The sequence below is a fragment of the Vombatus ursinus genome, unplaced genomic scaffold (genome assembly GCF_900497805.2).
Source record: "Vombatus ursinus unplaced genomic scaffold, bare-nosed wombat genome assembly UNPS02014167.1, whole genome shotgun sequence".
In the NCBI taxonomy this organism is placed as follows: domain Eukaryota; kingdom Metazoa; phylum Chordata; class Mammalia; order Diprotodontia; family Vombatidae; genus Vombatus; species Vombatus ursinus.
Genome location: NW_020953945.1, coordinates 1,066,795 through 1,090,951, shown reverse-complemented (window position 1 = coordinate 1,090,951; position 24,157 = coordinate 1,066,795). Strand labels below are relative to the sequence as shown.

Sequence of the window (24,157 nt, the reverse complement as noted above, 5' to 3'; positions counted from 1 at the left end):
AGAGAGAGAGAGAGAGAGAGAGAGAGAGAGAGAGAGAAGGAGAGAGAGGGAGAGAGGGAGAGGGAGGGAGAGAGAGAGAGAGAGAGGAGGGTGAGAAACATTGAAGCCTCGTGTGCACAGAGAAGAGATAAGGTTGATGGGTGGCATTTGGGAGTTGTCAAGAAAATAGAGGGGAGGGTCAGGGCTTCAAAGCCTCCGTCGGGGTCACTAGTCTCTCCCAAGGCCAGGGAGGCTCTCCTTGCCCAGCTGCGTGTCTGTCCTTGGCCATGCTTCACTGAGGCATGGGAGGAGGAGGAGGAGGGAGCTGGGATGGGGGCCCAAGCCTCCTTGGTCAGTCTGACTCACTGTGTCCTCGAGGCGCCAGCTGGGGGGGCGTCACCCCTCCCTGCCCAGCTCCCTCCAGGAAGTCAGAGTCCTCCGCTGGGCAGCCATCCCTGTACCTGGCCCAGCTGCTCCCAAGGGAGGGCAGGGGCCTGTGGCAAGCTTAACAATGAGGAGGAGGATGGGGTCTGTCAGATGAGTAGCAGGAGCAGTGGGGTCTCAGAGACCCAGGCCCTCGGTCCCAATCCTGATACTGCCTCTGATTCCCAGTATGACGTTGGACACATCACTTGGCCCTTCTGGGCCTCAGTTTCCTCATCTGTAAAATAAGGGAGGAGGCACGGACTTGATCATCTCTAAGGTCCTTCTTCCTCCTCTGGGTCCGTGACTCCCGTGGGCTAGCCTGGGAAACCCACCATGGCAGATAGCCTCGGTCCATTCTTAGAGGCCCCTACCACAGCGCCTGGTACGGAGAAGGCAGTCTAAGGTGTTTGCTGAAGGCCTGTTTGTTCGGTGGGGAAAATGTGTTCTGAGCTCCAGAGGACCGACTTATAAACTCTGGGAACACGACTACCTTAGAGATGGGGCTTATCTGCAGTCTGTAGTGAGTGCACCCTCCAGGGCAAAGATGGCGACAGAAGGGTGAGGGCAACAGGGTTTCCCCAGAGACAGAAGAGAACAAAGGATCTCAGAGGATTGAGAATTATTTTATGGAGGGGGAATCCTGAAGCCCAGAGCAGGAAAGTGATGTGCCCTGGGTCACACAGCTAGTAAGTGTCCCAGTGGAGATTTGAACTCAGGTCCTCTGACTCCTGACCCAGTTGGGGAGGGGAGATAGAGAGAGACAAACGGACACACACACACACACACACACACACACACACACACACAGAAATGGAGAGACAGAGAGATGGAAGGATGGGGTGGGGAGGAGAGTCAGACAAAGAGACAGAGAGAGAGACAGAAAGAGGGAGACGGGTGGAGAGACAGAGAGGGAGAGACAGAGAGAGAGGACAGAGACAGACAAAGACAGAAGAGAGAAGGAGACAGAGACAGGGAGAAGGAGCCTGGAAAGGAATGAGACCTGGCTGGCTTGAGAGCCCCCCGTAAGTGGAAGGTCTTAGAGGAGCCAGAGAGAGTGACCAGAGGGGAGGTGCCCACAGTCACAAAGCTACTGAGTGTCTACGGCGAGATTCGAGCCCAGGTCTTCCTGCCTACCAGGGCAGTGCTTTCTCCCCTCCCCCTGCCCCCATGCCCATAGACAGAGTGGGAGGATGGCAGGAGAAGAAAGCATCAAATGTGACTCCAAGGTTTGGGGCTTTGAGGTCAGCAGATGGAGGCCCAAGGAGATGCCATGGGATGAAATAAATCGCAAGGTGTGGGATAATGGAGGGGAGGTGGACGGAGCAAAAGACTGCGGGAAATGTCAGGGAGAAGGCAGCCCAGAGACAGGCAGGCTGACGGTCATGGGTATGGCCCCTGTGCCACGCATACCCCAGATCCCTTCTGGAAGAAGCAATTGCTGCTGCCCCCATTTTAGAGATGGGAACACTGAGGCCCAGAAGCAAACAGCTCCAGGTCTCAGAGATACACGCTGAGTTCTGCCGTTCTCTCTCTTAACATCATTGCACAATCTCTGAAAAATGCAATTATACCAGATTATGGAGTGATTGGGGGAGGTTAATTGTAGGTTACCAGGAACATTCTCAGGAGCTGCTGTGCGGGGGAATTTTTCCATTCCAACTGACAGACATGCAGGGGCAAATGAAGGGTTGATTGGATGGAGACGGAGACTAGGAAACACCCAGGACAGTACAAATCGTTTGTAGGGAAAGCGTGGAAAATGGCCCCGAGGCCTGTGCCCCCCATACCTGGCCCGTGCGTGCCCGATGACGTCCGAGGGCAGAGCCGTGAAGGCCATGGCCATGTAGGATCTAATTACGGGGCCCTGGCTGCGATTTCTCCTTCCCCTCCAGGGCTGATGGTCTTTAATAACTTCCTGCCCTCAGCTCCATGACTGCTGCAGAATTCATCACGGGGAATGGAGCTGGGTGACTGTCCCCTCTGGTCTTCCTAGGTCCCGTGTGGACAGCGGTGACTGCAGGTGGGTCTCAGCCCAGCATCGGGGCAGGGCCTTTGTCCCCAGGAGAGAAGGAAGCTTTCCCTCCTTCCTGATCAAGGAATCATGGAAAGAAATTTGCTTCTCTTCTTTCCAAATGGGCGACAGACATGGAGACAAACTAGGAGATGATTGTTGGATACACCCCAAGGGGAGAGGTGGGGGGCTATGGAGACGGAATGTTGCATACACTGTCGGAAATACTCATTGCATCAGTCTGTTTTGCTTAACTGTTTTTCTTTTTCAGTGGTGAGGGTGACAGGGGGAAAAGATTATGGTATAATAAACCAAAAAGCACTTCCAAAATTCTTTAGAAAAAAAGTGATTTCAGCTTCAAAGCAAGATAATACTCATTTATACCTTCCTTTAATGACAATGCTACCGCATGTACTATGTGCCAGGCACTGTGCCAATTACAATTATTTTCAGTGGATCCTCACAACATCCCTAGGTGCTATTATTATCCCCATTTTACAGATGAGGAAACTGAGGCAGCCAGCGGTTAAGAGCCTTGCCCAGGGTCACACAGCTAAGTATAATAAACATATTAATCATAATAATAGCTAGCATTTATATAGTGCTTTCAAGTTTGCAAAGTGCTTTACAAATATGATCTCATTTCATCCTCACAATTGCCCTATGAGATAGGTACTATTATCATTCTCATTTTATAAATGAGGAAACTGAGGCAGACAGAGGTTAAGGGACTTCCGCGGGGTCACACAGTTAGGAAGTGTCTGAGGCTGGATTTGAACCACGGTCACCTTAAGCTGTCCACACCTGCTCTCATGCCCCTGGCCCTTGGTGTCCCTGAAAAAACCTTGGGACTTGTCACTCACATTCAAGGTGGCCCGAGCTCCAAGGCTTCCCAAGGACCCAGAGGCCTTCGAAGGCCAGGAGTCCTGCCTCTGCCCCCTGCACCTTCTGGAAAGCCAAGGCAGGCGGTCGGTGGACACCCACATCCAACTAAGTGGGGCGTGATGGAAAGATCAAGGGGCCCCGGGCTCACCCCAGGCAGAGCCTCAGTTTCCCCCTCTAAAATGAGGGGACTGGCCTCCAGGGCATCACTAAGCTCTCGGTAGTTGGTGAGTGCCTACACCCAAGCAGCCTCAGGAACCGCTGGCTGGGCCCAGAAGCCTGGGGTCCGTTCTTGGGGGCTGGCTTGGGTGAGGCGTCTCCACTCGCTGCCTGACACAGCCAAGCCAGTGCAGCTGAAACCAAACCCTTTGGGCTGGGATCACATTTTCCTCTAAGATGCCAGCTCTGACAGGCCACAGGCTCCCAGGCCTCCCCCTTGGCAACCAGGCAGGCACCTTGTCTAAACATGACCCCATCTCCACTGCTTCTCTTTCCCCTGCAGGCGGAATCCACTTTTCCCATCAGATTTCTGACTGATGCAACCAGGCTTTGGAAGAAAGCCTCCTGGCCAGCTCCGGGCTCCCAGGGATGAGGCACTTGTTCCACCTGGAGACGAACTTGGGACGAGGCGGCTGGTGTCAGCCGTTCCGGAGGCCGGGAGCAGCTTTTGGGAGCCTCAGCACTATTCCTCCCATATAATTAACACGTACAATAGGGGCCTTTTATTCAACAGCCCAAACTGGAAGGTGGAAAAGGCTGGTTAGCTAGCTTGTCCAAGGTCACTGCCAAGCCAGGTCGGAGAAGAAGGTGATGACTGCAGGTACGAGCTAAATGTGTGCAATTCACAGGGAACAGAGACAATCTAGGGTGTGCTCTACTGGGAATAGGGTTTTAAGAAATAAGGCACAGTTGGATCTGCAGGAGGGGACTGAGCAATCCTTGACAGATCAACTCGGCAAGGCGGGTCTAGAACTACAAAGGGGAAGATTTCGCTGAATTGATTTTAGGAAATGGAAAATCTCTTCTTTGTCGACCCTGGTGAACGCCAGTATTTCACTGGGGGCACCAGACGCAGAACAGCACTCTGATAACTGAACATGAGAGTCATGAGGGGAACAAGGAAGACGGAGGACGGGGCAAGGTCTGATAGAAACATGAAGACGAGCTGGTCAAACAGTGAGTGTGAGGATACATGAGGGCCAGCCCAGCCCACGCGCCCCTCTGATGTCCCTCTGATGTCAGGGGAATCAGAGAAGGCATCTTGGACATCGAGTAGAGCCCCTGGGATAAGCTCTGAGGACATGACCAAGGTGCCCCTGACACGGGCCATGATCTGAAGAGTGAGGTCACAGATTACTGACCGGCAACCTCTGCCTAGGACACTCTTACCCTATTGACAAAAGTCATCTTTAATATTGGTGTCCCATTATCTGCCGTCTTATCATCAGTCAAGAGAAAAATCATTGATAGACACTTGGAAAAGGTCCCATCCCTAAGGCTTTGGCCACAGCCTGCTACGGCCTCTGTCAGCTGTGGCTCATGCTAGGCCGAAGGAAGCCTAAATTCATGGCATGAGGAGAGAACACTGAACTTGGCTTCAGAAGAACCAGGTTCTAACCGCTAACTAGCTGCGTGACCTTGGACAAGTCATATGAGTCCGTTTTCTCATCTGTAAAACAGGCATAGGAACATGCCTTGCGGTGGGACAGCCACCTACCAATGGTAAAGAACAGAGAAACGTGAGCTCTTACAAATGGAATCTAATCCAATTTTTGTGGGTCAAATCCGGTATACATGGGGTGTCCCAAAAGTCTGAGTACATTTTAAGAGGTTTAATGGTGGCATTAAACTTTTGGGGTCCCCTCTATGTGTGTGTGCATACACATGTACACAGATGTACTCACATAGATACATACACATATACACAGATACACTCAGATACATACATATATGTAAGATATAAATATAAACATACACACACATACATACATCTTTTGTTTTGGTGAGGGGTGGTCTAACTCCCCGATAAACTGTAGCATAAGACTGCCGAGGCCTTGCAGATGGTTGGATTCACCGGCAAGTTGGCCTCAAAGACTTGATCCCTCTGTTTCTAGGCAATTCTCGCTGGGCTGACAGAAAAAGCCTTTTCCAGGCAAAAAGCTCTGCTCGTGTGATCTGAGTAATTTCCTTAAGTCTCAATCAAACAATAAACATTTATGAAGTACCTACTATGTGTCAGGCACTCTGCTAAGCACTGAGGATATGAAAGGAGGCAAAAGAGAGTCCCTGCCCTCAGGGGCTTATAATCTACCCACCCGGACTCAGGATGGCGGATGATGTTTCTGTGTGAATCCAGATGGAGACGCCCAGCTCTTACTCATCCTTGAACCTCGCAGTACCATGCAAAGAGTTTGGTTCAAAGGCCAAAGAACCCGGGTTCGAATCCCACCTTTGTCTTTTGTTACCTATGTGACTGTGGGCAAACAATTTCATCTCCCAGGGCCTCAGTTTCCTCATCTGTAAAATATAGGGCGGATGGGCTCGATGGTGTCCAAAGTCCCTTCCAGCCCTGGACCATGATTCTGTGATCTGCTGGGTGGTTCAGGGAAGCCAGACCCTGGCAGGAACACATCTGCTTGGCCCTCACTGCTTGTCGAGCAGTGACCAGAGGCGCCCCTGGGGATCCCTGTCCTCGTGTGTTTTCTGCTCAGAAGTGAACAGAACTTTCAGAGCTGTGACAAATGGTCGTCCCTTAGGCACCGGAAGGCCCGACAGAACTTGCCCCCAGTCCCTCCAAAGGGCCCCTCCCCATGCCGCTGGTGGTGGCTCCTGCCAGGGCAGGGCCGGACACCCTCTGGACGCTGCCCTGGGTCCTGGTGTGGAAATCTGCAAGCAGGCTTTTGCCTCCGAGGCCAGGAAAAGCCCACGGCTTCTCCGACAGGGCCGGGCTGGCCGTGTTCTCCGGGAGGGGGTGGTTGGAAGCAGGCCTGCCCTCCCTCCCCAATCCTTTGGCACCCGATGTATTTTTAGCCATGTGGTAAATGAGACATGATAATCTTATTATCTGACTTGGAAGAGGGGGACAGCGGGCTTAGCCTCCCCATCAGTTTGGCATCTTAATTGGAGAGCCAGCCCGAGTCTGGGAGTTCACTGCCTACTACTTGGGCTTTTCTATTGACGTGTCTTAAGGGTTTCATTATACCCATTAGGGAGGAAAGAACTCTCCTTTGTTCCCTGACAAGTAGGGTCCCATCCGTGTCTCGGGAGCCCTAAGTGCTGTTTTCTTTGGGCCCTGCTGGGGCCCCGCTGCCAGGGCGAGCTGACTGACGGCCTGACAACAAGCTGCTGAAGGCAGGATTTCACTCGGCCCATCAACCCTCAATGTGGAGGATTAGCGCAGAGGAGAGCTTGACAATATTGACTTCAGCACACAATGGAAATATAATTAGGTACCTGACGTTGAGTGGAGAGAAATACTCCAACACTCATACCAATTAAAATAATTACACCAAATCTTCTGCATGCTACTTTGGAACAAAGCCTGTGGTTTCGCCTTTTTTTTTTCCCCACTCCCTCCTTCCCGGGCCTTCAGCTGACTTCATCCAGAGCCATGAGAAGCTTTCCCGGTCTGCCCGGGGGAGCTCAAGCAGGAACTTCTGTCCAGGGCCCAGACCTGGGGCGGGGGCATGTGGCAGCGGCACCCAGACCCAGGAGCATGTGCCAGTCCGGAGGCCGAGGCCAGAGTGAGACAGGCCAGGCAGGACCCAGGGCTGACTCATCGCCCGCCTTTCACTAGCTACCCACTGGTTGCAATGTTTGGCCTGGTGATGATTCTGATTTGGGGTTATTTGGAAAAAGGAATGGAGGATGGCTTCTACCGGTATCCAAGGCCCAGGACCAGAGCCTATGAGCTTGCAGGGTCAGACTCAGTGTCCTCTGGGCCAGATGGACGGAGGCCTTGCGCACAGGCTTGGCCAAAGGCCTCCACTCCAGACCACTCAGAATCATGGTAGTGTGCAGGCAGTCCCTGGTCAGAGGCGGGAGCTGCTTGTGGGATACAGGCCTTTTCCCTCTTCACTATGCCCACATTGCTGCTGCCCAACCCCCTGAGGCCATGGCGAGACCCCCATGCTGAGTTAACTCCCAGTTGGGTGGGCGCTGTTCTAAGCTGTGGATCTCCAGTATTCCAGAAGCGGCCAAAGTGGAGAATAAAATATCTTCTTTATTTATTAGTTAATTCAGATTCTCTCTCACACACACACGAGAAATACCAGGGGAGCTCAGACTCGCACGGCCCACTGGGTGGGTTTCTGTACAAGTCGTCATGGTCTGGCATTCAGACACAAACGTAGGCTGTGGGGAATCCATCCCATGCGGGACAGGCAGTTTCCCAGCTAAGGGCCATCCCTGAAGGAGCACACAGCAATCTGTCAGGAAGCAGCAGGGCAGACAGACAAGGGGAACACTCCTGGCCTTCCCTCCTTTGATCAGAGAAATCTCGGCTACATTAGCACCGGATTCCATCTGGGACCGAGACACAATCGTAATTCTGCTGCAGGAACGTGTCGTGACTGTCACAAACAGTAGGTTCTTAAGAAGAAGACAGGTCCATCGAAATCCTGTTAAAAGCAGCTCCCCGGCCCGCCCCGGTGCTGAGAGGAGGCTTAGCCCCTGTGCCCACAAGAGCCTGGGCCTCGGGGACAAGCACAGAACTGAAGGCTGGCTCACCCTGCGGGAGGCAGCTTAGCGCGGGCCCAGCATCTCCGCCGCTGAAACAAAGGTCCTGCTTCCGTTCCCACCGCCATCACAGATGCAGGTAGGCTGGGTAACGGGGATGTTTCAGGGCTGGAAAAACACTGCAAAAGAATAAAAATTTTATTTTCAGTCTGGCTCTTTTTTTTTTTTCCCAAGGCCCTCAACAAAACATTTGTGTTAGGCTGAATATTCTGATGGTGTTTCCTCAGGATGTCCTCTGTTTCTCTGTATCAAAGGCGATATGGGCACTTGGATGGGGGTGGCGGCAGCGGCGGGTGGGAAAGGGAGGTGGCGGGACCCCCTTTCCCAAGCGTTTTCACGCAGGGAGCAGCAGCAAACAGGCAGCCTTCCAGGCAGCCTCAGCTTCTTTCCTAACACGAGTCCCTTCCCTGGCAGGCAGCTCGGTCGACAGGATCTGAGGGCGGAATCTTATCTACCATATGCTGGGGCGCACACATCGAACCCTGCATTTCCTGAGGAATTCTGGTCTCGCCTAAGGGCACCCACAGCTCACTCACCTCGAAGTGACAGGCCTCCACTCTGGGAAGCCTGTGCGGGGGGGGGGGGGGGGGGAAGCTGCACCCTAACCAAAAATTCATGTTGCATAAAGAAGAAGGTGCTTGAAGATCTCAGAGCCATTTACCAAATGGCCTCGTCCTGTTTCTCTGTGGGCAAAGTTGCCCACTGATGAGGGAGATCGCCAGTCGGTGATCAGAGCCCAGAGAACAGAAGTGACCCAGAAGCGAGGCAGAGCTTGGGCAAGGAATTCTGGTCCAAGACCCATGGTCTCAGAACCCGCCTAGGTTCCTTAAAGAGAGTGATTCCTGGAGACATCGATCAATCAATCACCAAGCACCGTCCTAGGCACAGGGCAGAGAGGAAGAAGCCAGAAGAGGCCTTATAGACGTCCTGGTCCAACCCCCTCCTTGTGCCAGTGGAGACCCCAGGGCTGGGCTCACTGGAACAAGATTTGCTGAAGACCCAAACTCCCAGGACAACAAGGCCTAATGAATCCACCAAAGCCATTTCTTTTTGATGGCAGATACAGCTGGTCCGCGAAAGGAGGACGGACGAACCGGGCTGTCCCTGCCACTGGCTGAGGGAGGGGCGGGTGCCCTTGGTCTTGGCTCTCTGCCATCCTTGTGCTCACTTGCCCACCAGCCAGGCCCTGAAAGGAGGCCGTCCCAGCCGTGCCACGAGCGAGGCACTATCTCCCCCTTCTGGACAGTCTGGAGACCAGCCGGCACCGTCTGCCCTAGCTGAACCTGTCACCATCTGCCCCGGGATGGTCGCGTCTTTAATAACAATTCCCCAAATTTGAAATGCCTCTTGATGAAACATGAACCGAGGCTCCCCGCCCTGAGCCGGCTCCCCCTGAGGCTGGGTGCCAATGAGTCTGGGCTGGGGGGCCAGACTGCCCCATCCGCTCTCCCTGCCGCCGGAGTGGGAGGCTGGTCTCCTGGGCAGTGGCCAAGCTAGAAAGGCCTCGAGCCTGGGCCTGGAGTCTGCCTAAGCCTGCTCATCACTGGGGCTCAGGAAGGGATGCTCTTTGGCTATGGCACTTCGTGAAGACCCTTGGCCAGGCTGTGATGCCTTGGGGGAAGAGGGGAGCGCTGCTTGGCGGCTTGAGGGTCACCACTTGGGGAGAGCCCATTAGTGACTAAGCACTGGACGTCTCTTGGGAGGCTGCGGCCCACCAGACCGCCTGAGCAGCCCGAAGGAGGCCAGTGGCCAGCGGTCTGAGGCCTAGGAGCTCATGAGCTTGTCTCGGGAGGCAGGCAGCGGGAGGCCTCCGTGCCTCGCTGAGGGGAGTGAGGGCAGGCGCTGAGATGCTCAGAGAGGACACTGGTGACAAACACCCGAGGGCCCTCCTCCTCACCCCCACCCCCACGCCATCCCTCCAGGGCTCCAAGCCATCCCGTCTGACTGACCTCTGGGCAGCAGACTCCATGGGCACGTCTGGGCACGGGTTCCGGGGTGCGTGATGGCTTCGAACGACGTCACAGGTGCTGAAATGAGTGGACTGAGAGGCTCAGAGGCAGAGGAGCTGTAGCAGTGCTGACGGGGAGGGACGCTGGGTGCTCCTGGGCTCAAACAGGGATGGGCGCTTACCCTCAGCAGCCCGTGACGGTGGCCGGCAAGCCCGAGCGCTTGGTGATCCACAGCTTGGTCACCTCCTCAGCGCTGGTTGGGTGAATGCCCACTGTCCTCTTCATCTGAGAATACGTGGCCCCGCACCTGGAAGAGGGCAGAGCGAGATCTGGGGGCAGCCCTGGGGAGCGGCCGAGCGAGCTGGGGACTGTGAGTGTGATGGAATACCACTGTGCTGTGAGAAACGACGAGAAGGCGGGCTTCAGAGAAACCTGCAAAGACTGGTATGGACTGATGCAGAGTGGAGTGAGCAGAACCCGGAGAACGGTGCCCACGGAAACAGCCACGCTGTGTGATCACTAATATTGACAGACTTAACCCTTCTCAGCAGTGCAAGGACCTAAGACATCTCCAGAGGCCTCGTGATGGAAAATGCTGTCCACATCCAGAGAAAGAACGACGGAGTCTGAATGCAGATGGAAGCGGACTGTTTGCTACTTTTTTCCTTCTGTTTCATTTTGTTTTCTCTTTCTTGTGGTTCCTCCTATTGGTTCTAATTCTTCCTTACAACATGACTAATGTGAAAATATGTTTAATAGGAATGTATATGTAGAGCCTATATCAGATTGCACGCTGTCTTGGGGAGGGGGCGAAATTTGGAACTCAAAATCTTATGGAAGTGAATGCTGAAAACTAAAAATAAATTAATTAAAATAAATTTGGGGGGCAGGTCATCGACACAGGCTGTAGGACTGGAGAATTCCTAACGGTCCCAACTGTGGATGGGGTGGCAAGGCCAGTAGTGGGACAGCCTCCCCATCTGGGGGCCCTGCAGGGACTGAGGAATCATGGCGGGGGGACTGACTAGGTAAAGGGGGTACCGCGGGGCCTCGGGGGCTGCAGAGACAGCGCCGCCCACCAGCCACAGGGCAATGCAGCCTGGGCCCCTCACGGACTCTCTCGCCCTTTCCAGAAGGGCTACCTCCAACCTTCTCTCTCCTCAGGCTCCCAAGTCAGCTGCCACCCTGCTTTCTCTGGCAGGAGGTCCTTGTTTCTGCCTGGACTGGAGCGGTGGAGGCCCCCTATGTGGAGACCCCTCCTCTCCTCTCCCTGTTGCCCACGTGTCCACACCCAGCCTGGCTCCTGGGTGAAGCCAACTCTTCCAGAGCATCCATTCCTCCTCTCTCCCCTTTCATTTCTTCCTGTTTCCTGGGTCCTCCCCGATGCCCAGAAACATGCTCACATCTCCCTGACCCACAAACACCTGTCCCTCAGCCATCGTCCTGTCTCGTTCCTCCACCCGCTGTTACCTCCCCCTCACCTCTGCCTCCTCCCTGCCCAAAGCCTTCTGCTCCCACCCGGTCTGACGCCTCCTCTCTGGCCTCATGGCCTTGCCCAGCCTGGAGCTCCTGCTGAGCCCTGGGCTCTCCCCTGGCTTCTGGGTCACTCTTCTCGGCCAGCCTCCTTCCCCACCGCCTCTGCTGGCCTGTGTCCTAACCGCGGGTACCTCCAGGCCTCTGCCCTTGGCCCCCTCTCCATCTGGACTTTATCCCCGCCACTCTCATTGCTCCTGTGGATTTCTTTTTCACTGGCACGCAGGTGACTTCATAGGACCCTAGACCAGGAGCCCCAGGGCCTTCAGAGGCATCGAATCTGCTCTCATTTTATGGAGGAGGAAACGGGGGCCACAGAGGTGAAGGACTTCCCCCAGCCTGTCATCTTCCCCTCCTGGCCCCACTCCTGCTCGAGCCGGGTGCTCCTCCCGCCCTCCTGATCACCGGGCCCTCGGGATTCATACTGCGCCCCTCCCTCCCACAGGTTACAGACATTCAACAAGAGTCTCATGGCCGTCCTGTGTCTTTCCATCAGGGGTCAGCACAGCCTCGGCCTGAGAGGGAGTGTGGCGCCTGCTCACCCTCTGTCCTCCGGGTCCCTGGCTGGTCACGACGATCGATGCCCAGAAGTATTTCCTCCTCACGTTCCTGGAGTCCTGGGGTGAACCATTTCTGGGACTACCCCCTGCACCGCCTTTCTCTTCTTCACACCCAAGAACATTCTGTTCCTCCCAGTGCCCCCCGGCCTAAGGCCCCCCCCACCCCGCTTTCCTTCCACGCACAAGAAATGCTGCTAGAAACGAATATTTCCGGATGTCTGGGAGCTGACCTCCTCGGGGTCAAAGAGCACGAGTGGTTTTGGTCCCGTTCCTCATGTGACTTTAAAGCGTTTTTGGACCAATCCAGCCTCACCTCAGCCCCTCTGACGCCCGCCTTTCAACCCAAAGGGTCTTCGTTGAACCTCCAGGGCAGTTTTCACGTCCCTTCCACAAAGGGACCTAGAGGCCACTCAGTCCCATTCCTCCCTGAGAAAGGATCCCATGTACAGTCGAAAGACCCCGGAGGAGAGGGAAGCTGCCAGCTCCTGAGGCAGTCCTGTCCACGCCGGGAGGGCTCGCAGGGTCAGGAAGCCTTCCCTCGCTCGACTACCCCAAGGAGTCTGCAGTCTCGCCCTTCCCTGACACGGATGCTGGGTGACGTCCACCCCTGGCCCTCAGCTTTTCCCAGCCCCCCAGCCCCCCTTTCCCTCATGCTTTTTTGGGTGACCCCCTTTGCTTGTCATTCCTTTTCTTCCTTATATCAAGTCTCTATCTGTGTCTTTGCAATCTTCCCCACGCTCCTGGTTCTGGAAGGGAAAAGTGCCCCCTCTTCCACACCAGAGCCTGCAAATCCGTGACCCTGCCCCTCAGGCTTCCCTCCTCCAGGTGAAGCTTCTCCTGCTCCTTCACCTCTCATCATGGGGCACGAGCACAGGCCCTTTCCCAGCCTGGCCAGCCTCCTCCGGACACCAGCCGGCTCTTTAGACCACGTGCCCAGAACGTGTGCCTGGGACAGAAGGTGTGACAGGCACATCCTGAGCCCTTCCTAGGACAGTCTAAGGTCACAGCGGTGTCGCCCCGCTAACCCTACTGGACACAGAGCCAACGATGACCCCCTGGTGGGCATCAAAGCCAAACCACGGCCTCCCCTAGTTTGGAGCTCCGGCCATGTGGCCTTTGTGAGCCGCGACCTGCGCCCTCACATTTACCACCAGTGGATTTCATCTTGTTGGATTCGGGCTCATGTCTGGGCCTGTCAAGAGCTCTGGAAAGCCCGATGGTCAGTCAGGGAGCTTACCAACCTTTCCTCTACCATGGGGAGACGTCATGCACCCCTCCTCAGTTACCATCGTCTCCCCCATTGGGCAGGGGCGTTTTGTTCTGTGTGTGCACCTAGCACCAGGCCGGGCACACAGACTTGTTAACTGACTGATCCTATGTTCTCTGCCTTTCTAAACTACTAAGAAAACTGCCCAGAAGCACACGGTCCTTCCCTAGGCACAGGTCCTGAGGAGCGAAGGGGGCCCTGAAATACGGAAGGAGAGCGCGGCAGACTCCTGGCTAGCGGGGGTATTCTCCAGAAACAAATATCATTCATTTCTCACAATTCGGGCAAACCTGCCCTAGTCAGTCGTCATTAATCAGATCTTAAGGAACTGGGGGGAAGGGGGCTAAGTATGATACCTTTGTGTAAAACTGAGCTCCTTCTTTCAGTTTTTTGGATCAAACAAAATACTGTTTGTCAATTGCTTAGCTCAATGCCTAATAAATGCATATTCCCTCCCTCCCCTTCCCTGTGGGGGACAGGGTTCCCCAAATCCATCAGCCCAGAAACTTGAGTCTGTTCTGAGTCTCCAGCCTCAGCTGGCTGGGTCCTTCTTTGTCAGAATGGAGGCCCCTGGCTCTCAGGGGTTCATGGTGACAGTGGCAACCTTGGTGTCAGCCTTAGCGCCGCTCAGAACTCCCCAACTCAGGGGATACGCGAGCGTCAGCCTCCCCTGGGCACCGCACGCGGCTTCCTTCCCAGGATTCTACAAGTGAAGAGGGCCAGAAACAGCCCGGCCGGCGGCCGCTGCACTAGGGCCAAGCTCCTGCCCATGGAACGTTCTCAGCTGACCTTCAGAAAACCTCACCTGGGCTCCTGAGCACACATGCGGGGCAGGCCAGCTCTCCACTTTCATGGACTTCCTTCCAATGGTTATTTTGGACACAACTTCAAAACGATGACATCGTACAAAATGCCGTTCTAGAATCTGAACCCCTGGCAATTAACAGACTACAAACACATGTTGAAAATATGTGGTCTCAAGGTCCATTTCAATCAAACGTTCTGGAGCAGCTTCCCCCCACAACATGTTTGGGCGCATCTCTTCTAATCCCATTTCTGCTTCTCATTTACACCAGTCACTCAAGGAGTAAAAATCCACTCACGGCCACAGAACGACCCGGCAACGACACGCTGGACCGGCTGGTGCCCTTCAGGCAATGCCCATCTGTTGGGTTACTCTCTTGGGTTAGGACCTGATAGGATACAATCCCATGGACGGGATGGGATCTAGGATGGCGAGGGTGGAGGGCGATGGATTTGGCCCGTCCGGTGGCCTCCCCGTCCCAGACGGCGCAGACGTTTCCTGTGGCAGTTCCAGGGCCGTGGGGGGCCCCGCTCAGGGCCCAGGCACAAGAGGAGACTGGCCTGACCGGCGCTTGTCCCATCGCGGACCATTCACTTTGACTAAGGGATTTCTACTCTGCTATTGGGCACATTTTGAAAAACGTCAGTCATGTGTCTGGTGGCATTACTTCTGATTTTAATCATGTCCCCGGGGCCTCCCCACCAGCCAGAAAGCTGCCCACTAGGTACTGAGCTGTCTCCCATACGAGGGAAATCTCGGATCTCTGGGGACAACCCAAAGCTCTCTTGCTCTCTGCAGCATGGCGGATCCAGATGGTGTAGGGCTCTGCCACGCAACACAGATAGATGGGAATCTCTTCCTTATGCTCCATGAAGGAAGATCCACCCCCTCACCGTGACCCTAGGCATCAGAGTGGAAGAGAAAATGATGCGCTGTGCATAGCAGGGAACTGAAAGGGGGCCTTTTGGGGCCAGTCTGCCCAAGGGGGGCCCACAGCCATGGCCCCAGGGCAGCTTCCTTCCTCCCGATGGCGTGTGCATCTCGCACACAGGAGGCGTGCCATCACTGGCTGAGGATGGCTGGGTCAGGACGCCTTTTCAGTGACCCTACAACTCTCCCTGCCTGAAGCCAGCTAGGTTGACAATGCCTCGGAAGGCCCGAGGGGAAGACGTGCCTCTTCCAGGGGCCCCCCAAGGCAGCCACAGAGGGTAGGGGGGCACTCGAAAGGATTTTTTTGGAGGTTGTATAACATTTGGCTGGAGAAGAAAGCTGGGATCTTCTCAAACTAAATCTGTGGTATCTTAATAAAGTCCTGAAGTATTTTTGCTGAAAATATGTATAATACTACATAAAAGTAATGGAAAACATGGAGTCTTTTCAACTGTAGTGTTGCCAAAATTAAGCAGCTATGCTCTATAATCTCAGAATAATTTAGGAGGAGAACTTTATAAACTGAAGACATTCTTTTGTACTTACTTTATTCCAAGAGAAAATCCTTGAATAACTTCACCTGCGTTGGGGCCGAGGAAATGAAGGCCGAGAATCCGCTGGTCTCTCCCTCGCAAGCACACCATCTGAAAACAATACAGCCCCAATGAGGCCGGCCCACTCGCCTGCCTGTCACCCTCCCGCTGTCAATGACACACCGTCTGCGCTCTCACATTCGTGCATGGACTTTGGGGAGCCCCGTACGGCTCGAGAGTGAACTGTGACGGTGGGAATCAATCCCACAGGGGTGGGAGGAGGCTGGGGTGGGGACGGGGGAGCTGGGCAGACCCGGGCCTGAACAGGAGATGCTCTCTTCTTCTGACTCACTGGCAACGTTGAACAACTGATGGTGAGGGCAGGCAGCGGGGAGGACCAGGGCTAAGCTGGGAGAATTCCCCTTCCTGATCATTTCAGACCAAACCCTGCACCCGCTCCTGGCCACCCCCTGGAACTTAAGTGACACAGAAAGACTGGACGGAAGCAGCAGGACAGGATCTCTCCCAGAGTCTAGAATGAACACTGGCTCCTAAATCCTCTCTGAGGATGACGCTTGTGAATCACAGAGGACATGGACGGCTTCGGTCGCCTTGCTCCCAGGGATGGAGGGTCGATTGGAAGGGCCTTGGGAGATCAGCCTGTCTGACGGTCTCATTTTAACGAGGATGCTAAGGGCCAAGGTGGTCGCTCACGAGGTCACCCAGAAGCCACCTGGGTAGCAGCCCCCACACTCCACTGCCGTTTGAGCTGTGGTTGTGTTCTAATGGGACACCCTGAGCTCCCAGGCTGGACGACGTCCCTGCCCACCAGAGTCTGAGGCCTCGGCCTCAATGTTCTGGCTCTGCTTCTTCCCCAGAATGCCTCAGGCCCCGGGCCCCTTGGCCTCGCTGGCCTGTCTGCTCCACTAAGTGAGAAGGCCTCATCGAGCTCTTTCAGATGAGGCCCCCAAACCCATGTAGGCATGAGGGATACAGATTGTGGTGAGGAGGTTCTCAGGCCTATGTTCCTGCTTGAGGCCGTCCTGCTGAGCTACCCCAACCAGAAGGGAAAGTTTAGGAACACTCTGAGGAAACCCAATCTGTTCTCTCCGCAAAGCTTGGAGGCACAGCCCTGAGGGGTGGGTCTGGAAATTCGGGCATCCCAGAGGAGACCTCAGCCAATGGCTAAGCCTGAGCGGAGCCTTTAGGAGGCTGCATCTCCCTCCCTATGGCCCAAGTAAAATGCCAGCCTGACGCTGCCCAGGCCAAAGAGGGGCTTGAGCCGTGGCCACGTCCAGCCCCAGGGCTTCCTTCAGGGGGAATGTCAGCAGAACACAGAGGATCCTGGGGCTTGGGCACGATTGCCTGGCACACAGTAAGGGTTAAAAGAACAACAGCTGATCTGGGGGCAGCGCAGCTGAATGGTTAGTGTGCGGGAGGCAGAAGACCTGGCTTGGGCCTGGTGCTTTCCCTCTGCTAGCTGTGTGACCCTGGGTAAGTCACTGCCTCTCTGGCCACGGGCTCCACCCCTCGCAGGATTGTTGATGACGTGCTCCGTAGAAACAGACAGTATTAGCTGTGCTGAATACTCACTTTGATGTAACACTGAGAGGAGTCTTTTTCAGCCACAGTAAATTCCAGAGGCTTATAATACGCATGATAAACCTGAAAAAAAAAGGCTGTGGTTAAAGAATGGCCCCAATGTGGGCCCCCACCCTTGTGACCATTTACAGTCACCCAGGAGCTCACCAGAACCGCCAGCTCTGATCCAGCCGTGACGAGGAGGGCCCTTGGTCACCTGAGGTCATCGTGACAATGGCCTTTGCCTAAGGCTGCCTCTAAAGGCTCAGGGGCCCCTGGTCTCTGGAAGGCATCTCGATGGCCAACTGAATCACAACAGGCCCTGCCCAAAACTCTCCATGGCCAGAGAGCTCACTACCTCTCCAGGCAGCCGACTCCACAGTGGGATGCTTCTCACTCTTGGGAAATTTGTCCTTACATCGAGCCTAAACGTTTTCCTTGCCACGTCACATTAGTGCTCCGGTTCTGTCCTTTGGGCCCAAACGGACCAAATCCAACTGCTCTTCCAAGTGCCCTTTAAATACCTGAAAGCAGCATTCTCTTGTCCAGACTAAACCGCCCTAGTTTCTTCATGGACTCCAGGTGCTTCCCACCCTGGTTCCCCTTCTTTCTCTCTCCCAACTTATCAATGTCCTTTGTGACCTATGTCACCCAGAAATGCCCCCTACGCTCTGGATGTGGCCTGACCAGTCCCCCGGGCTCCGCATTCCTCTTAAAGCAGCCTCAGATTCTGCTCCCACTTGGAAGCTTCAATATCCAAGTTGGCATTCATCTAGATAAGGGGATGGCCGTGCCCTGGGGTATGTCGCCTCCCTGGCACTCCACGCTCCCACCACGAGCCCCAGCTTTCCTCTGCCTTGCTCCCCATTGCCTCTGCCCCTCCGCTCCTCATAGCTCATTCATCTCTGTTCTGGCCCCACTTTCCTCCCTTCCCAGACTTGACCCCACAGCTGACCAACTGAACCACACACTGTCTTCCTTGCCTTGGATAATGGGATGTATTTGAGGTGCCCACATCACATCTGGCTAGAGGTCTAAAAGGCCAGAAGAGTTCAAGAGAGGCCAGGGCGGAGTGCAGCCAGGGAGGTGGGGACATGGGGGAAGGGGTGAGTGGTCTGCACAGCAATGGTAGTTAAACCTACAAGGGAGAGTAGAGAAAGGGTGGAGAAGAGGGGCGGGGACAGCCAAAGTCAGAGGGTGCGTCAGGGACGAGGATTCTGCAAAGGATGTGCAGAGTCAGAAGTGTGAGAGCTGAAGGGTCTGGCCCCAACCTCCCTTTTCCCAGAATAATTATATATTACTCTCCTCACAGTCAAGAGCACAGACAGACTGGCCTTCCTCGTGCCCTAACTCTGCCCCTGCATGCCGCCTCATTCGTAGCATCTGCAGCTATCTACGTGTTTTCTGGACTGGAGTCTGTGCCTATGCACATCCACAGTGCCTCGCCCAACAGGCTGCAATCTCCCGGAGGGCAGGCGCCGTTTGCTGTGTTTTTTTCTTGGTGGCACTAGCACCTTGGACAGCACCTGACACACAAGAGGGGCTTCATCAGGATGGGTGAGAGGTCATCCACTACACACCAGACAGGGTGTCACCTCTATCAGAGTCGCAGAGGAGGCGTCAGACAGATGCCACCGTGACATTATGTGAAAAGGACAAAACATCTTAGCAAGCGTAGGGATACGGCCGCCTCATCCAGGCTTGGTACACACAACGGCACCCAGCAGAGTGACCTGTAAATGGCGGCTCAGCAGGTACGATGCCTGGCAGAAGCCTTTCCGCATCTTCAAAGTCTGCAGCAGAGAGAGAGAGACGCACCCCGAGTCTTTGGGGACGCAGGGGAGTCAGTCCTAATGCACACCTCTAGGGAAGGACAAAGCCACAAGGGTCCCTCGGTGGGGGTGACGGACGGGGAGGGGGTTCCTAGAAAGGTTCTTCGCAGAAGCTGCACTTGGACCGAGTCTGGAGGGAAATAAGGGTCTAAGAAGTGGAGGTGAGGAAGAAGAGAATTTCGGGCATGGGGCCAGGCAGTGCAAGGGCACGGAGCTGGGAGAAGGGTATTAGATGTGAGGGGCAGCAACAAGGCCAGGAAGGTTCGACAGAAGAGAAAGCATGCTGGGCAGAGGAGTGGGGCGAGGCTGGAGGCAGGGAGGCCGGTGAGGAGGTTGGTGGGAAGGGCCTGGACAGGCCTGCGCCAGCCTTCTCCTGCCCGACCGGGAGCTCCTGGAGGGAAAGACTGCCCAGGCCTCATCACCTCTCCTCGGGCACCCACATGCCCAATCAGTGACTGCCCAAGAAGCACCCCTGCCTGAAAAGGGCTGGTAGCCGCTTGGGGAGAGAAAAAACCCGGTGAACACTGAGTAAGTGCAAAGTGGCAGCTGGACGGGGCATGCGCCTGGGCATCAGGTATGCGTGGGTTCGAATCCGGCCTCAGACACTTTCTAGCGGGGTGACATTGGGCAAGTCACTGAACCACTGCCTGCCTCAGTTTCCTCAACTGTAAAATGAGGATAATAAAACACTTACTTCACCGGGTTGTTGTGAGGATCAAATGAGATCATATTTGTAAAGCGCTCTGTAAACACCAAAGCGCTATGTAAAGGCTACCTATGGTGGTTAGTGTTTATCATCATCGTTATTATTAGCAGTAGTGGTGGTGGTGGGCGGCGGCATACTGCTTGGCATTGGATACAAAGACAGAAGGACACGATGCCTGTTCTCAAGGGGCTTCCATTCTGCAGATCTTTCCGTCTGACTTTGACGCCCCCATCTTGTAATTGTGAAGTCAATTTCTGAAGCCTACTGAAGACTTTACATTTTCCCCTATTAAATTTAACATGAGATTTCATCCATTTTACCAGCACGCCATCTCTGCCTTTATCGGTTTTTCACCAACAGATTAGCAGCTTGGGCGGCAAAGCCCTGATCGCTGGGGCACTTCCCTCTCAGCCCTGACGTGTTACAGACACCTGTGCCACCCTGGTGAAGCCCACAGACGGACCCTTTCTTGGCAGTGTGCTCTTAAAAGCATAAAGCAAAATCCATAGGATTCCCAAGGGAACCCACGGCCCTGAAGCCGTGATCATTTTTTGAAAAGTTCCTCACTGCCTGGGAAGGAGCAGACGGCCGAACTGTAGCCAACATCGCCTTTGGGTTGTCATTCACCAAGTTCTGACTGGTGCTCCCTGGGCTGCCCTGTGGTCTCCCTCCCTCCATCTTCTCCAGCGGGGAGAGGAGACGCCATGCAGTGCCTCGTGGGCAGGATGGAGAATCCTGAGCATGTCTCCAGCCCCCCTCTCATCCAGAGCTCGGGGAATGCCCAATGGCACCAATGGGCACCAGTGAGGCTGGCTTCCCCGGGCTTGCTGAAGCCAGGCTGGCTCTCAGGGTCTATCATTTTCCTTTCTGGATGTGACTAACCACCCCTCTGGGCAAATGTACAAGAATTCTGTCAGCAATCGAAGCCAAGCTCAGCGGCCTACAACCTAGGTAAACTCTTCCCTTTTTGGAAGATGTGACATCTGCCCTAACTCAGTCCCGTGGTGGCCGTCGTGGCCTTTCCCAACCTCCTTGGGCCACGGTGCATTCCTGTGACTCTCCACTCCCCCACCCTTACCTGCATCAGCATCTTCTGTGCCCAGTGCCCCACCCACCCTGTTCTCTCTTCAGCAGATCTGAAAAGGTCCCTTCTACATTGGCTTCCTCTACAAAATCTAGGCCGTGGGTCCCCACCGATCCTTTCTGAAGTCTGCCTTCCCCAGATCGAGGGGGCATGCCACTCTGGGCCTCATTCTGTTTTCCTCTTTCTAAAAAATATTTGTTATTCTGAACATGATAATCCCCAGAGAATCCAAGCAACGGATGAGGTCTGGACACGAAGCCACAACTCCCACCATGCGTGTGCATTCTGGGCCAACGCAGTCAGCTGCCCACGCGGCTCCCAACTGTGGGCTGACTCCTCACAGCGAGGATTCGGCTCAGAACACCCACGTTCCTGTTTTCCTTCTGCCGTTTAAAGAACAAAGTTGCCCCCGGCTGTCTTCGTCCCCCCAATGTGGGGTTTCCCAAATAGACGCCTGGCTTCTTCCTCCACCCCAAGACCTCTTCTGCTGCCTTGTGGAAACATGGAGGGAACTGGGGCTTTCCAAGGCCATGTCAGAAAAAACGAGTGCTGGCAAGTCCCACCAAGCTGGAAAAACTCCCAGGACAGGCTGGGGAAGGGCCAGGCAGGTGTCTGTCATCTGAGGGCTGGCCTCGCTGGGTCTGGCCAGGGGGTGATGAGTGCGGCCCAGACTGATGAAATCGGGCTGAAGCGCTCACTCACTCACTCACTTGACAAGCACCCCCTTGGCACGGCCTTCACGGGCTGGCCAGTCCCAGGGTACTCAGCTGGTTTGGGGAGAACCACCCAGTCTCTCCCTCCTTTCACTGTTTTCATGGAAAAGCCACAGGTTCACCCCAAAGGCTCTCCCACTGCGTAGGGCTCCCAGTCGTCTCCCTGAGCCAGGGATGCCCAGGACGTTCAGCTCTCCCTGGAGCCACCAAAGGTAGTGGTCAGTGTCAGAGACAGATAGCGCCTGCCTTCAGGAGACAGCGCTGACCCACCCATGTCAGCTGGGCCCAGGCCAGCAGAATTATGGGAGAAGCCCCCGTCTGTAAGGCCCTGAGCTATGCGTGTGTGTGTGTGTGTGTGTGTGTGTGAGTATATGTGCATATACGTGTGTGTGCGAAAGGCGTCTTGGAGCCTAGGGACTCTCTAGGGACCAGATCATAGGCCACTAACTGGCCTGGAAGGAACCTCTGGGGTGCAAAGTGGGAGACGAAAAGCTAAGCGTTGCCCCCGTGGCTGCAGACTTCCTGGGCACTGCTGGCATGCCGCACCCACCCTGTCCCACCTCCAGCATCTCCATCCCCAGGCAGCCCTCAGAAAGCTGGGCCGGGGGCTCTGCTGGAGATGTGGAGGAGGGGGCGCGGGCCGTCCACACCTCTGGGGCCCGCCAGCGGAATAAACGAGCTGGATTCTCACATGTGCTGTGCAGCTATTAGCAATTAATGGAGCTTCAGAGAACATGGTTCTGACTCCAACAGTCCAGAAAGGAAAATAAACAAAGCCTGTTGGGCTGCTCCCCATCATGAAACACAAATCAACATCCCCAAATGTGGCCCAATACACTCGGCACGATCAAAGAGGGCTGGCAGACCAGCCCGCCGCGAGGGAGCCCCAGCTGTCAGGACCGCGGCACAGTGATGGGGAGGAGGGGGATGAAAGGGGACCCACGAGGTTAGGAAGCCCACGGAGCGCATGGTTCCAGGACTTGTTTCGGGCCAGACCTCTTGCTGTGGAAGCCCTGGCACAAAGTCTCCTTTCTGAGCCCGCTGCCAGATGGCGAGAGCGGCGGGGGACAATGATAGCTGCTCCCACCCTGGTCAGGGCCAGCATCTACCCACAGCCTCCCCCTCATCTGGCCAGGGACACCCAACAATCATGCCAGCCGAAAACAAGAGTGCTTATGAGTCTGAAGAATGCTCAATACACAGGATCTCATCTGATCCTCACAAAAACCCTGTGAGCGAGCTAGGGAGAGAGCCAGAAATGAGTCGGGGTGCCCTGTAAGAACCCAGATTCAGACAGGAAGAATTACAGGACCTGATAAGGATGGCTTCTGGAGCCTTTGAAGAGAAGGAGAAAAGGTGCTTCTGAAATCCAGCAACTTCACGAAAAGACAAGAAGACTAGGGTCTAGCTAGACCACAGACTCAGGGGCAAGGCTGAAAGGCTGCAAAAAGGAGACTAGATGAGGCAAAGGGACTAAACTCCTTGTCCGTGGAGGTCCTGAAGACCCAGGCTGGAGAGGCAGCCTGCAGACGGCTCCAGGAGATCCCACAGAGGGCCTATAAAGCCTAAGGGTCCTTCTCCGTTGGCCCAGTCAAAAACGGGGCATTTTTAGCCCTGATTTCAGTGGTTCAGGGGTGAGCTCAGCTCTCCGGAGTCTGTGCCTCCAGGTCTGTTCACGAGGTAGCTAAGGGAGCCTGAGAGGACTAGTGGGGGAAGCAGAGGGCTCCGTGAGAAGACCCGGGTGCTGAACCTAGCTCAGCTACATCTGACCAGTGTAACCATGGACCAGCGTGACCTCCCAGGGCCTCCGACTCCTCTGGGAAGTGAGGGGATGGGGGTAGATTCTTTATAAGGTCACTCTAGCTCCAATTATCACGGTCCTATAGACTGAGGCAGGAAGGAAGGGATGGCGGGATCTCTGGTTGCAGCTTTTGAAGGGAGAAATCTCAACTTTTTTTTTTAGTCTTTGGCTGGAAACAGAAAGGGAATCTGAGACTCATTGATAACAAAATTGGGAAGTCCTGCCCAGACCCCTATACACATATCTGATGGTGGTAAATGTAAAACTCAGGCACAAAAAAAATCAGCTTCTCCAGGATAAGACTGGGGAGGTAGGGTGAAAAAGAGGTCTGGGTGGAATGCAAGCCGATAGAGTCCCAAGTGAGATACGACTGTCTTCCGCTGTTCTAAGGGAGGCGCTGAGCCTGCCGCCAGGGCAGGAGAGGCCCAGTGCCCTGTGCTGTCAGGGTCAGAGCCCCACTGAGGGGCACTGCACGGCTAATCTGGGAAAGGCCCGGGAGGGTGACCAGCGATCAGCTGAGAAATGGGCTGTCTGGCCTGGAGAGAAGACTTAGGCAGCCGTGAAGCTGGATTCTAGGATCTGAAGGGATGCCGTGTGAAAAAGGGATTGGACTGGGTCTGTTTGATCCCAGGGGTAGAATGAGCAACAATGAGGACAGCGGCAGAGGGAAAGATTTGGGCTGGGTCTTAGGAACAACACACTCCTAATGGAGAAGTCTGCAGAAGGAGATGGGTGCCCTTGGGAGACAGTGAGATCCCTGGCCTCAGGAGAGGATGAGATCCTGGCCTCAGGAGAGGGTGAGATCCCTGCCTTGGGAGAGGGTGAGAT

The 24,157-nt window shown here is 55.0% G+C and overlaps 1 protein-coding gene across 6 annotated transcripts in view; it reads right to left on the bottom strand.

Annotated features, from left to right (window-relative positions):
- Nucleotides 1-7,500: 7,500 nt before the first annotated feature.
- The window catches only part of TXNRD2 (thioredoxin reductase 2), a 95,684-nt gene continuing 79,027 nt past the window's right edge, over nt 7,501-24,157 (bottom strand). For 4 of the 6 annotated variants that reach the window (XM_027859393.1, XM_027859389.1, XM_027859388.1 and 1 more), the window contains exons 15-18: nt 17,206-17,277; nt 15,626-15,723; nt 9,985-10,291; nt 7,501-8,154 (exon numbers count right to left, since the gene is read on the bottom strand). In XM_027859393.1, coding sequence (XP_027715194.1) covers nt 10,168-10,291; nt 15,626-15,723; nt 17,206-17,277 — 294 coding nt within the window. In that variant the 3' untranslated portion in view covers nt 7,501-8,154; nt 9,985-10,167. Of the gene's footprint in view, nt 8,155-9,984; nt 10,292-14,692; nt 15,050-15,625; nt 15,724-17,205; nt 17,278-24,157 lie in introns of those variants that run through there. The other 2 variants (XM_027859391.1, XM_027859392.1) reach the window with 2 other exon arrangements.